Genomic DNA, 15,000 nt, shown 5'->3' with positions numbered 1-15,000 from the left:
GTGTGTGTGTGTGTTAGTGACCGTACTGTACTGTATGTATTTATGTGGATTTGAAGCCAAATTCCAGTCTCCCTTCCATTGACGCACAGAGTTGAAAAAAGGTCCCATTTCCAGCCCTCTCTCAGGAAGTGGAGGAACCAGGGCTCCAGCGGGGTTGAGCAGGGGGCTCGCGGACACTAGACCATAATAAACATTTCTTTTCAAACGCTTCTGGCAGCACACTGGGTTTGGGGAGTTGAGGATGGGGGGGGGGGGGGGGGGGGGGGGTCAGTCAGACACACTTTGCAAACATGAGATAAAGAGCTTAAAAAAGCAACTGACTCGCTTGATTCAACAGCACCAAAAGGAGGGCACAAACACATGGCGCACTCAAGAGACGTCGGGAAGGGTCGTTAGTCGTTGAAAGCGGCACATTTAGAAAGAACCGCAGAGCTGTGAATAGCAGAAATGAACTGTCCAGAGACTCACTAGAAAGCCTAAGCAGTGACACTTTGAGGAAGTGCTGCGCTGGTCAGCTGTGATGGTCAGTCTGTGTCCAGAGCTGATATGCAGGTCAGTTGGTGTGAAGTGTGACTCGAGGTCAGTTGGTGTGGAGTGTGAGTGGAGGTCAGTTGGTGTGGAGTGTGACTCGAGGTCAGTTGGTGTGGAGTGTGACTCGAGGTCAGTTGGTGTGGAGTGTGAGTGGAGGTCAGTCGGTGTGGAGTGTGAGTGGAGGTCAGTTGGTGTAGAGTGTGACTCGAGGTCAGTTGGTGTGGAGTGTGACTCGAGGTCAGTTGGTGTGGAGTGTGACTTGATGACTGATGTCGTCTTATTCCCCCCCTCAGGTCCCAGAGACGGTGACCATTCAACCACCTGCATTACAGTCGACATCTGTACTAGAACACTTTCCCCTGGAAACAGAGGAGCTCTTGAAGTGGGCCAGTGATAAGTTTGGTGGCGTAACATCCTTTACAGAAGTGCAGAACCCAACAACATTCAGTTTCACCCAAAGTCCTGGTAAGACTCGATCATACAGTATATGCTAGACAGCCGCATACATTTCACATGTTTACCCACAGAGTTGTGTAACAGCACAAAGCAGTCGTGTAGTAGTAGTAGTAGTAGTAGTGGTGGTAGTAGTAGTAGTAGTATAGTAGTGGTAATATTTGTATCAGTATTATCTTTTCTAAATGACCAGATAAAAATGGTCCATCCTCCATGTTGTGCTTTGCCTCTCCAGCCTCAGGTCCAAACTGCACCTTGACCCCCATTGAGAACATTCCCATGGAGGTGGTCAAGTCATCAAGCCAAGAATATGTGATCAACTCATCTGTGAAGTCCTGCTACCTTCCAGCCAGCCATCAGAAGCAGCTGCACATCATCAATATCCCCGAAGACACTGGCATCCGGTGAGACGTCTCTGTGTGACTCTGCTGTGGACATACTGTAGGACATGCGATGTCCTAACGTTAAAGATGACACACAGGGCAATGTCATGTCATGTCAAGCACACACTTTTGTCTTAACGTTAAAGATGACGCACAGGGCAATGTCATGTCATGTCATGCACACACACACTTTTGTCTTAACGTTAAAGATGACGCACAGGGCAATGTCATGTCATGTCATGCACACACTTTTGTCTTAACGTTAAAGATGACGCACAGGGCAATGTCATGTCATGTCATGTCATACACACATTTGTCCTAACGTTAAAGATGACGCACAGGGCAATGTCATGTCATGTCATACACACATTTGTCCTAACGTTAAAGATGATGCAGAGGGCAATGTCATGTCATGTCATGTCATACACACATTTGTCCTAACGTTAAAGATGACGCACAGGGCAATGTCATTTTATGTCATGTAATGTCATACACGCATTTGTCTTAACGTTAAAGATGACGCACAGGGCAATGTCATGTTATGTCATGTCGTACACACATTTGTCCTAACGTTAAAGATGACGCACAGGGCAATGTCATGTCATGTCATGCACACACTTTTGTCTTAACGTTAAAGATGACGCACAGGGCAATGTCATGTCATGTCATGTCATACACACATTTGTCCTAACGTTAAAGATGACGCACAGGGCAATGTCATGTCATGTCATGTCATACACACATTTGTCCTAACGTTAAAGATGATGCAGAGGGCAATGTCATGTCATGTCATACACACATTTGTCCTAACGTTAAAGATGACGCACAGGGCAATTTCATTTTATGTCATGTAATGTCATACATGCATTTGTCTTAACGTTAAAGATGACGCACAGGGCAATGTCATGTTATGTCATGTCGTACACACATTTGTCCTAACGTTAAAGATGACGCACAGGGCAATGTCATGTTATGTCATGTCGTACATACCTTTGTCTTAATGATATAGTTGACGCACAGGGCAATGTCATGTCATGTCATGCCATACACACCTTTGTCTGAATGTTAAAGTTTAAATGAAATGAAAATCGTACCTTTATCTACACGACATCACAACAGTGCTCATACACCCAGACCCAGCAGTGTCCATACACCCAGACCCAGCAGTGTCCATACACCCAGACCCAGCAGTGCTCATACACCCAGACCCAGCAGTGTCCATACACCCAGACCCAGCAGTGCCCATAGTGTCCATACACCCAGACCCAGCAGTGCCCATAGTGTCCATACACCCAGACCCAGCAGTGCTCATACACCCAGACCCAGCAGTGTCCATACACCCAGACCCAGCAGTGCCCATAGTGTCCATACACCCAGACCCAGCAGTGCCCATAGTGTCCATACACCCAGACCCAGCAGTGCCCATAGTGTCCATACACCCAGACCCAGCAGTGTCCATACACCCAGACCCAGCAGTGTCCATACACCCAGACCCAGCAGTGCCCATAGTGTCCATACACCCAGACCCAGCAGTGTCCATACACCCAGACCCAGCAGTGCCCATAGTGTCCATACACCCAGACCCAACAGTGCTCATACACCCAGACCCAGCAGTGTCCATACACCCAGACCCAGCAGTGCCCATAGTGTCCATACACCCAGACCCAGCAGTGCCCATAGTGTCCATACACCCAGACCCAGCAGTGTCCATACACCCAGACCCAGCAGTGTCCATACACCCAGACCCAGCAGTGTCCATACACCCAGACCCAGCGGTGCCTAGACTCCCATGTGGGTTGTGTGTATTATATGCTATGAGCTCCTGGGTGGGCTAGAGAGCCATAGTGTACAGGTGTGTAGTTTATTTAAGCAATAAGCCCTGCGTGGCTGTGGGTTACACTGATTGTAGAACAGCTACTAAAACCCCCCTCAGCTGTTCTAAAATCAGAGTAACCTACAAACTCGAACAGAGTGCTACAAACTCGAACAGAGTGCTACAAACTCGAGTGGCTTATTGCTTTTCTAAAACAGTTACTACCTGTATATCTGGCACAATTTCATAAAATAAAGGCACAGCAACAAGAAATGTAACAATATGTTTATAGATAGCTCCATCTCTATGCATGGTGTCAGAGCAGAGCTCCATCATGGTGTCAGAGCAGAGCTCCATCTCCATCATGGTGTCAGAGCAGAGCTCCATCTCTATGCAGAGCTCCATCTCCATCATGGTGTCAGAGCAGAGCTCCATCTCTATGCATGGTGTCAGAGTAGGACTCCATCTCTATGCATGGTGTCAGAGCAGAGCTCCATCATGGTGTCAGAGCAGAGCTCCATCTCCATCATGGTGTCAGAGCAGAGCTCCATCTCTATGCAGAGCTCCATCTCCATCATGGTGTCAGAGCAGAGCTCCATCTCTATGCATGGTGTCAGAGCAGAGCTCCATCTCTATGCATGGTGTCAGAGCAGAGCTCCATCTCTATGCATGGTGTCAGAGCAGAGCTCCATCATGGTGTCAGAGCAAAGCTCCATCTCTATGCATGGTGTCAGAGCAGAGCTCCATCTCTATGCATGGTGTCAGAGCAGAGCTCCATCTCTATGCATGGTGTCAGAGCAGAGCTCCATCTCTATGCATGGTGTCAGAGCAGAGCTCCATCATGGTGTCAGAGCAGAGCTCCATCTCTATGCATGGTGTCAGAGCAGAGCTCCATCATGGTGTCAGAGCAAAGCTCCATCTCTATGCATGGTGTCAGAGCAGAGCTCCATCTCTATGCATGGTGTCGGAGCAGAGCTTGGGTATGGGGATGTGTTCTAAGACGTTCCATGTCTATGCATGGTGTCGGAGCAGAGCTTGGGTATGTTCTAAGACATTCCTTCTACTTCTTCTTCAGTCATGTGTTTGTGGATGCCGTCTCCAAAGATGCCAAGTTGTTCATGAGAGGTGCCAAAGACACTGTGTGGGAGCTATCGGGGGCAAACCAGTTTGCGGTGAGTAACACATGCTAACTAGCCACTGTTGGTTCAGAGGAGCCATTGAGACTTAACATTACAGATGTAATGTACTTTCACCTAACAGACCCAAAATAAATCACAATTCAAAAGATTCTGTGTACCTGACTGAAAATGTTATCAGTTGACAAATGCTTGTCTTTCTTATATTGCTGAATGAACGCTTAGTCCATCTCTCACATGAATACCCTCTTGTGCACATACTGTAAAGTTCTGCTCAAAAGTCTTCATTTCCTGCATGTGTCTCTGTGTGTGTGTCTCTCAGACAAATGGCCTGATAAAGCTACATCTTGGACCGCCGATGGCGCTCCCCAACAGGGGGTTGACCTTCCCGGCCAGTGCCCCAGAGCTCCAGCGGGAGGCCATGGTCCACTTCAGCATGGACTATTTCACCAGCTACTCTGAGATTCGCACCAGAGCCCCCGCTATCCACGTGGTCGTCGGCGTACATGAAGGTAGGACTGGACAGAAGAACATTGGATATTTTATTTGTTATTATTATTTGGTTTTGTTTATGTAAAGCACATTATAGGTAGGACTGGACAGAAGAACATTGGATATGAAGAAGGCCTCGTGGCCAAACCTTGTCCAAAACAATCTCCAATTGGAGCAGAGCATAGGACATTCTATCCGCATTCTGTTCTAGAAGACTGGACAGACACACTGCTGTAGCTCAAGCCCTCGGCCGCACCCTAGACTACAAGTGCCACCGTTCTGACCTTCCATTCGTGTACAAATATTCTTAGTAGACTGGTCTACTTTTTTGAATATGTGCACCGATCTCGTGTCTGGTGTGACCAGCTCCATTGATTAAAGTGGAAGTTAATTGTTGCGCATCCGATGTAGCCTGGCTTTTAGTGTGCTGTGAGTTGTTGAATGTGTGTGTGTGTGTGTGTGTGTGTGTGTATGTGTGTGTGTATGTGTGTGTGTGTGTGTGTGTGGCTCTGCAGATGTGGTCGATCCAACGTCCGCAGCAGTGCTTCCCATCACAACCACCACCTCGTCGTCCATTCCCATGGAGATCCACCTGTACAGCTCACCTGAGTACAGGACCATACTCGATCCCAAGATCCCCCTTCAGACGGACAAGAGAATCTACGCCGAGGTGCACACACACACACACACACACACACACACACACACACAAAAACACACACACGCAAAAACACACACACACACACACACACACATACGCAAAAAAACACACACACACACACACACACACACACACACACACACACTCAGACACACACATACACACTCTGAGCCTTAGAAAATTCAACTCAAAATGACCTTGCCATATCACACCAAGTGAGCCCTTTTAATTTCACTGGTTTAATTTCTTTTGGTGATTACACACAAGTCTCCCTGAGCGATGTGTTGGTACTCGACCACTGATATGAGGATGCAATTTTGTTTATCTAGAGAAGTTAAATTATCAAGGTACTTGTTAGAATCATCCAATGACAACATTATGAACCTGTTAATAACCATGTTATTGCCCCTTTGAGCTATATGGGCATCACTTACAGCCCCTTTAAGCTATATCGGCATCACTTACATCTCCTTTAAGCTATATCGGCATAGAAACAAGCTAGGTATCATAAGGCATCACTTACAAAACCTTTAAGCTATATCAGCATCCCTTAAAGCCCCTTTAAGCTATATCGGCATCACTTACAGCCCCTTTAAGCTATATGGGCATCACTTACATCTCCTTTAAGCTATATCTGCATAGAAACAAGCTTGGTATCATCAAGCATCACTTACAGCCCCTTTAAACTATATCAGCATCCCTTAAAGCCCCTTTAAGCTATATCGGCATCACTTACAGCACCTTTAAGCTATATCGGCATCACTTACAGCCCCTTTAAGCTATATGGGCATCACTTACAGCCCCTTTAAGCTATATGGGCATCACTTACATCTCCTTTAAGCTATATCGGCATAGAAACAAGCTTGGTATCATCAAGCATCACTTACAGCCCCTTTAAACTATATCAGCATCCCTTAAAGCCCCTTTAAGCTATATCGGCATCACTTACAGCACCTTTAAGCTATATCGGCATCACTTACAGCCCCTTTAAGAGCCCCTTTAAGCTATATGGGCATCACTTACAGCCCCTTTAAGCTATATGGGCATCACTTACAGCCCCTTTAAGCTATATGGGAATTTTGTCGAGTTGAGTTGTTAACCCCTCCTTTCGCCCACTGCGTGCCCTTCAGATCTCTGGTCAGATGGAGGGTGGCGTGGAGATCGGCAGTGAGGTGGTGAAGTGCGTGGTCCGCTCCAGGGACGCATGTGTGCTGCAGATGGACGTCCCCTTCAGGCCCGAACCCTGCCCTGCGGCCGGCTGTCCGCCACACAGGACCCGGCTCAGCTTCTCCCTGGAGTCGGTCCACGACATGGCCCCCAGCAGCTGGGAGCTGGACTGCGACATCCACTTCTGCGCCGCCCCCAAGGTGAGAGAGGGAGGGAGAGAAGGAGAGAGAGTGAATGAGTGAGTAGAAGGAGAGAGAGAGTGAATGAGTGAGTGAGGGAGAGAAGGAGAGAGAGTGAATGAGTGAGTATGTAAATGAGTGAGTTAGTGAATGAGATTGGTTGAGTGAGTGACTATCTGAGTGAGTGAGTGAGTGAGTTAAGAATAAATGAATGAATGGGTGAAAGAGTGAGTGACTGAATAGGTTTTGAGGCAGCCCTGTTGGTTTTGGAATTCTGAAAAGTGTATCTGTGGCAGGTATTGATCTCAGCTGCCCGCGTCCCAGATTGCTGTATGATGCAAAAGTGCTGAAGTTGTTACAGGCGCCTCAGTAAATCCCTTGTGGCATTGAATGCTTTCTAAAGGGCAGAAAACCGAATCATTTATTCATTTAGCTGAGACAGTCTTTTCTGACATTGACGTTGGAAAAAAGGACTGCTGTGATAGTGTTTAATGCAGACTGTTAAACACTGCAAACAGTGTTTAAATGATTCAACTGTATCTTGTGTGATTGGCAGTCTGCTGTCTGCTGAAATATCTATGTAGTGCTGAACAGATCCCACATATATCTCACTTTAGTGTAGTATTCTATGCTGTGTTCCTTTATCACTTTAGTGTAGTATTCTATGCTGTATTCCATCCTTTATCACTTTAGTGTAGTATTCTATGCTGTATTCCTTCCTTTATCACTTTAGTGTAGTATTCTATGATGTATTCCTTTAAGGAGTAGCTTTGAATCTATCACAAGTAGGGTCAAGGGAATGCTTTTCTGCAGGCCTCCCGATCACCATTGTCTGCTACTGTTTGGGAGCAGCTACGTAAATCTCTAAACAAGTGTGTTTAGATCAGTTGACACACAACTTTGTTTGTCCTCATGTATGAAATAAAGTCTTAAATTGCAATGAAGTCATGTTCCACTAAATTCTGCTGAACGCTTCAGTCTAAACTTGATATTGATATGAGTGCTCATCGTAGATTTCTTTTCTTCTGTGTTTTTGATCAGAGATGCTTCCCAGGAGCTAGAGCCGAGAGAACCCTGGAGGTGGTTCGCACTAAAGCTCCACCGCCGAGTAAGTAAACTTTCTGACAGACAGAAACGAGGCAACTGCTGCCTTTGACTTCCTGCTCATTTCTCTTCAGAGCGGCCTGTTATCAGCTGCCGCATCTGACCTGGTATTACTTATTGATTGCGTTAAGAGAGAAAACATAATCATTGTGTGTTCTGCTCTTCTGACATCAACTGTCAGAAGTGTCTTGTTTGTTTTGAGCAACTGATGGGTTTGTTTTGTTATCACGGGTCTATTTTTCACAATTTGATTTATTTATTTATTTTCGCTGTACTTTAGGGACAGAAAATAAAGCAACACAGTGAGATGAAAGAAGTGAACACGTCGGAAAAATAATAAGCTAAACGAAAAAAGAAACTCATTCACACAAAGGCACAATTCACTGACATACCGCTCAACAATGGGCCTGACAATATCATTATGCTGCAACCCGAGTCCTGAATCAGGAGTAAACAAACCCCTCTGGAATATTCCACACTACATCACTCTCAACAGGTTACGCTAGTCCCGCCTCTCAGAGTCGTGCTTGCCTGCCGTGTTGAGCGTAGCCATGGCGATTGGGTCAGGTTGTCAGCTCAGGAGGGGGGTCAGGGAGGTGTGTGTGTGTGTGTGTGTGTGTGTGTGTGTGGGGCAGGGCAGTCTCCGCTGAGGAAGGCCTGCAGCCTGACCTTGTGGCCACAATCAGAAATAACGAGCCTGCTGGGATTGATTGTGTCGGAGGTCCAGGCGCGCGGCCGGCCACGGACGTCCAAACACCGTCCGCTGCCGCTATTGTCCGAGACACACAAAGAGGGGAAGGTGCGGATCTTCAAAGGCCAGATAATGGTCAGGCAGATGAGTCAGGAACGAGACGAACATTCCTCCCCAGCGCCAGCAGGAAGGGCCATTATTCCTCATCTGCACACGCACACACCAAATAAAAAATAAAACATGCAAAACAGAGAGGTCATGTTTTCAACACACACACACACACAAAACAGAGAGAGGTCATGTTTTCAACACACACACACACACAAAACACAGAGAGATCATGTTTTCAGCACACACACACACACACACACACACACACACACACACACACACACACACACAAAACACAGAGGTCATGTTTTCAACACACACACAAATCGCTTGATTTGGCCGACAAGTTATTTTTTCCTGTAATCACATTTTTCATATTCTCTAAAGAGGATGTGCCATGTCTCTCTCTCTCTCTTCCTCCCTCTCTCTCTCTTCCTCCCTCTCTCTCTCTCTTTCTGTTTCTCTCCCTCACTGTCTTTCTTTATGAGAGGATAATATTTTTGGCGGATTCAAAGACAAATCCCTGGAAATCCCATCAGATGTCTTTTGAGGTTGGTTGTTTCTGATTGGTGACAGTTGTGGTTCTGTGTCGCCTGTGGCAACACTGAGGTGACAGAGGGATGCTGGGATTTGCCAAGCTGCTGTCTGGAGCCAGTGGTCAAAAAGAAATAAAAAAAGCAGAGGAAAGAAAAACACAAAGGAAAGGGAAAAAATAAAAAATAAAATAAAAATATAGCCGCAAGCGGCAATGGCGGGCCCGAGCACCTGCGGGCCACAACCCGTGACATGTCGGAATCCAACAAAGCACCGACGTGGTGCGTTTGTGAAATGTACATATTTGATGCGTGTGCTATTTGTTTTTGTATTTTATTTTATGCCACATTTACTCGCTTGGCCAGGTGGGGGCGTAATGCAAGGCAGGCCCATTGGGTGTCATCATAATCATAATATATATTAACCTGAGAAATTTCAGACCATTCATTTTAAGCAAAGAACATTTCTGATACACTTTTTGGTTGGCCAGATGGTGGCGCTATGTTAGGCATGAAAATTACACATGTGAATATCATCACAATAATGACATCCAAAATGTCTGTAAACTTTCAGATCAATCACTTAAGGCATTGTCCATTTCTGGCACATTTCCTGCTTGACCACGTGGTGGCGCTATGCCAGGCAGGCCCATTGGGTGTCTGGATATCATCATAATCATAATATCTATTAACCTGAGAAGTTTCAGACCATTTATTCAAAGCATAAAGCATTTCTGGCACATTTCCTGCTTGGCCAGAAGGTGGCGCTATGCTAGGCCTGTGAATTACGCATGTGAATATCATCACAATAATGATATCCAATATTTTATAAAGTTTCAGATCAATCACTTAAGGCATTGTCCATTTCTGGCACATTTCCTGCTTGGCCAGGTGGTGGCGCTATGCCAGGCAGGCCCATTGGGTGTCTGGATATCATCATAATTATGATATCTATTAACCTGAGAAGTTTCAGACCATTCATTCAATGCACTGTGATTTATGACACATTTCCTGTTTATGTGGTGAGATATTAAAAGCATATCAAATATATTACAACATTCAAAAATACCTTCACAATTTAACATCAGCGACATCTTGGCATAATGTTTGCCAAATTTCAAATGAATCTGACAAACCGTCTAGGAGGAGTATGTTCAAATTGATCATGTGACATCAGTATAATTGTCATTCTTTCTGTTGCCAGTTGGTGGCGCCATGCCAAACATGCATTATGGGCATGTGAATATTATCATTAACATGGTCTTCCATGAACTGTGAAATTTAAAACATTTCAAGCCATGCATGGTGAATTATGACACATTTATTGTTTATGTGGAATGGTATTCAAATTAATAATTTCGCCATTTCGTCAAATTGCAACATATCAAAAAAACGCTTCACAATTTATCATCAGGAACATCTCGGAGTCATGTATACCAACTTTGACATGAATCGGATCAACCGTCTAGGAGGAGTACGTTAAAATTGATCATGTCCACAACGCACAAAATCTCAATTACCTCACTTCCTGTGGGCGTGGCTAATGGCATGTTAATACAAAAGTTGTTTGTTTTTGGGAGTTACATACACCCACCAAATTTGGCGTGTGTATCTAAAACTATATGCCAACCACAAGTCACTGTGACGTAAGGGGGCGCTATGGAGTTCCTGGGCAACGCCCGGTGCCAAGCTTTTATCCCTGTCTATTCACTGTATCACTAGATGTGTGTGCCAAATTTCATGCGTTTTCGATTATGTTAACCACCTCAAAATATTTGCCAACCACGGGATCAGGCACCTAAGGGGGCGCTAGCGAGTCCCTGGGCCACGCCCGGGGTCAAGCTCTTGTACCTAACTGCGATGCGTGACACCTGACGTGTGTGCCAAATTTCAAGAGGTTTCGACCATGTTAACCACCTCAAAAACAGGAAAGCAAAAAAGTGGAATAACAATAATAATAATAATAATAATAATAATAATAATAATCCTTACAAAAACAATAGGGCCTTGCGCCCTTCGGTGCTCGGGCCCTAATAATGTTGCCTTGGATGGCATGCACTTGTCATTGAGTGGTGAAGGGATGACTCCTGATGGATGGAAGAGTGGACCATGTGGCCGGCAGGACTGGACTAGACTGGGCGGGGGTGGGGGGGGTGGGGGTATTAGCAGGCATGGTAGTGTAGTGGGATTGTTGACACCTGGGTTGGGAGGTGGGGGGGGTATTAGCAGGCATGGTAGTGTAGTGGGAGTGTTGACACCTGGGTTGGGGGGGGGGGGGGGATGTGACAATAAATGTGTTTCCCTGGGTGGAATTTATCATGGTGGAACTTCAGGTGTGTGTGTGTGTTGGTCTCAGGATGTGGCAGTGTGGCTCTTCCCTGGGGATGGGGGGTGGTATGGGGGGCAGTGTTAGTTGGGTTTGCAGGATGTGGTGGTAAGTCTGACCTCCCTGGAGGGGAAACTGATTGTGGCAGAGGAGAGGGAGTCATCCCTTCACCACTCAATGACAAGTGCATGCCATCCAAAGCAACATCATCCAAAGCAACATCATCCAAAGCAACATCATCCAAAGCAACATCATTTTATTTGTTTATTTTTTTTCTTTCCTTTGTGTTTTTCTTTTCTCTGCTTTTTTTATTTATTTTTGAACACTGGCTCCAGACAGCAGCTTTAAGATGGTGTGTGGTGAGTGTGTCTGTCTCTGTGTTTGCCTGTGTATGTGTGTCTGTCTGTGTGTGTGTGTGTGTGCAGGATGTGGCGATGTGCTGATGTGCTGTTGTCCCCCTGGGCTGTACATCCTGTTTGGGAGCCGTGTGTGTGTGTGTGTGTGTGTGTGTGTGTGTGTGTGTGTGTGTGTGAGTGTGTGTGTGTGTGTGTGTGTGGACACGAGCGTTTGGCCACCTCTCTTCCCCACCTGTTCTGCTGTTTCCTGTCTGTGTTTGTTCAGCTTTCAGACCCAGAGCCCCAACAACAGCGACAGTCCAGACACAGCTCTCTGCCCACTCGCCACTCTCTCTCTCTCTCTCTTCTCTCTCTCTTCTCTTCTCTCTCTCTTCTCTCTCTTCTCTCTCTCTTCTCTCTCTCTCTCTCTCTTCTCTCTCTCTCTTCTCTTCTCTCTCTCTCTTCTCTCTCTCTTCTCTCTCTCTCTCTCTGCCCACTCGCCACTCTCTCTTCTCTGTCTTCTCTCTCTCTCTTCTCTCTTCTCTTCTCTCTCTCTCTCTCTGCCCACTCGCCACTCTCTCTTCTCTGTCTTCTCTCTCTCTCTCTTCTCTCTCTTCTCTCTCTTCTCTCTCTTCTCTCTCTCTTCTCTCTCTCTCTCTCTCTCTCTCTCTCTTCTCTCTCTCTCTCTCTCTCTCTCTTCTCTCTCTCTTCTCTCTCTCTCTTCTCTCTCTCTCTTCTCTCTCTCTTCTCTCTCTCTGCCCACTCACCACTCTCTCTCTTCTCTCTATCTATCTCTCTGATCACTCTCTCTCTCTTTATCTCTCTCTGACCACTTGCTCACTCTCTCTTCTCTCTCTTTGTGTCTCTCTGACTCTATTTCCTTCTCTCATTCTGTCCTCTCTCTATCCCTCCATCATCTCTCTCTCTCTTTCTCTCTCTCCATCACACATATACTCTCTTATCTCTATTCCTTCATCATCTCTCTCTCTCTTCATCACACATATACTTTCTTATCTCTCTATCCCTCCCTCATCCCTCTCCCTCTCTCTGTTCTGTTGTATTTATCTCTCTCTCCAAATCCTCTTCGCTCTTTTTGTTTTCTCTCTCATGTTTTTTGTCAATCCCTCTCTCTTTCTGTGTTTCTCTCTGTTTTTGGAAAAGCAAATAAATGAGGTGAACATGAAAGCCCCAAGCCATGCCGGAGGAAACAGCTCCCCCCAGTGCCCCCCCCCCCCCCCCCCCCGCCAGGCCCCCTCCCCCCACACCACACTCTAGTGTTGCAGTGTAAATAGCCCCTCCGCCCCCCCCCGGCACCAACAACAAAGTTCCTCTTTTAATTAAGACACCCATAATTGACTTCGCATATCAAGTGGCCTGCAGTCTGAATGAGAGGAGACGGGACGGTTTCTACTGCTCTGTCTTGCCTGTTAAAGGGTTTAGATTGAGAGGAGACGGGACGCCCTTTCTACTGCTCTGTCTGGCCTGTTAAAGGGTTTAGATTGAGAGGAGACGGGACGCCCTTTCTACTGCTCTGTCTGGCCTGTTAAAGGGTTTAGATTGAGAGGAGACGGGACGCCCTTTCTACTGCTCTGTCTGGCCTGTTAAAGGGTTTAGATTGAGAGGCCAAGTGTTTCTAATTACAGTTTCCTTTTTCTAAAAAACTGTTTGTCATTTGAGTGGTTTCTAATATACAACATCAAAACATGACAAAAGCAGGTATCTCACGATAATTAAAGCTTCACTGAAGGGATCTCTGTGTTATATAACACACAAACAAGCACTAAAGACAGTCTAATCCCTTAGACTATGTTACTCCAACAGGTGTATTCTACAGGTATGAAATGCAAATTACTCATTTAAACAATATATGCATATTGAGTGTGTATTCAAGCAGACAGCAGCTGTTAACCTGACGTGTTAATTATTTAAATAGGGCACCATGACCAAATACAATTGTAGAACACACAAACACACATACGCACACACACATACACACACACACACACACACACACACACACACACACACACTCACAGGCAAAAACACACACACACACACACTCACACCCACACACACACTCACACACAAACACACATACACACACACACACACACACACTCACACCCACACACACACTCACACACAAACACACATACACACATACACACACACACACACACACACACACACACACACACACACACACACACACACACACACACACACACAGGCAAACACACACACACACACACACACACACACACACACACACAAACACACATACGCACACACACACACACACAAACACACATATGCACACACACACACACAGGCAAACACACGCACACACACACACACACACACACATACGCACACACAGGCAAACACACGCACGCACACAAACACACACACACGCACACACACACTCACATACACACACACACACACACATACAGGCAAACACACGCACACGCACACGCACACACACACGCACACACACACACACACAAACACACATACGCACACACACACACACAGGCAAACACACGCACACACACACACAAACACACATACGCACACACACACACACACACACACACACACACACACACACAGGCAAACACACGCACACTCACACACACCACACACACACACACACACACACACACACACACACACACACACAAACACACACGCACACATACGCACACACACACACACACACAGGCAAACACACGCACACACACACTCACACACACACACACACACAAACACACACACACACATACACACACACACACAAACACACATACGCACACACACAAACACGCATGCACTGAAAGGAAACACAAACACACATGCACTAAAAGTAATGCAGACACATGATTTACTAATTTGATTTGAAGCTTGTTTCAAATCAAATTAGTTTAGGTTGGAGTTTAGTCTAGTCTGCTGTGTAATCCTAAATACTATGTCCTGCTCCTCATGTGTCTATTTGTTTGGTGTAAATGCCATGTCCTGTTCCTCATGTGTCTATTTGTTTGGCGTAAATACTATGTCCTGGTCTTCCACTACAGATGACGTA

The 15,000-nt window shown here is 46.0% G+C and overlaps 1 protein-coding gene across 1 annotated transcript in view; it reads left to right on the top strand.

The window, feature by feature from the left end:
• The window catches only part of eng (endoglin), a 73,881-nt gene that overhangs the window by 55,163 nt on the left and 3,718 nt on the right, over positions 1 to 15,000 (top strand). Inside the window, exons 5-11 of the mRNA XM_076283461.1 lie at positions 825 to 996; positions 1,220 to 1,388; positions 4,256 to 4,352; positions 4,639 to 4,828; positions 5,324 to 5,478; positions 6,600 to 6,836; positions 7,857 to 7,923. Of these exons, the coding sequence (XP_076139576.1) occupies positions 825 to 996; positions 1,220 to 1,388; positions 4,256 to 4,352; positions 4,639 to 4,828; positions 5,324 to 5,478; positions 6,600 to 6,836; positions 7,857 to 7,923 (1,087 nt within the window). The remainder of the gene's footprint in view (positions 1 to 824; positions 997 to 1,219; positions 1,389 to 4,255; positions 4,353 to 4,638; positions 4,829 to 5,323; positions 5,479 to 6,599; positions 6,837 to 7,856; positions 7,924 to 15,000) is intronic.

This window comes from Alosa pseudoharengus, unplaced genomic scaffold (genome assembly GCF_046254945.1).
Source record: "Alosa pseudoharengus isolate Yale_2024_CS ecotype anadromous, Long Island Sound unplaced genomic scaffold, YU_APseudo_1.1 YU_APseudo_1.1_scf_14, whole genome shotgun sequence".
NCBI lineage: Eukaryota > Metazoa > Chordata > Actinopteri > Clupeiformes > Clupeidae > Alosa > Alosa pseudoharengus.
The sequence above is the reverse complement of the archived record's forward strand: the minus strand, read 5'-3'. Positions and strand labels throughout refer to the sequence as shown.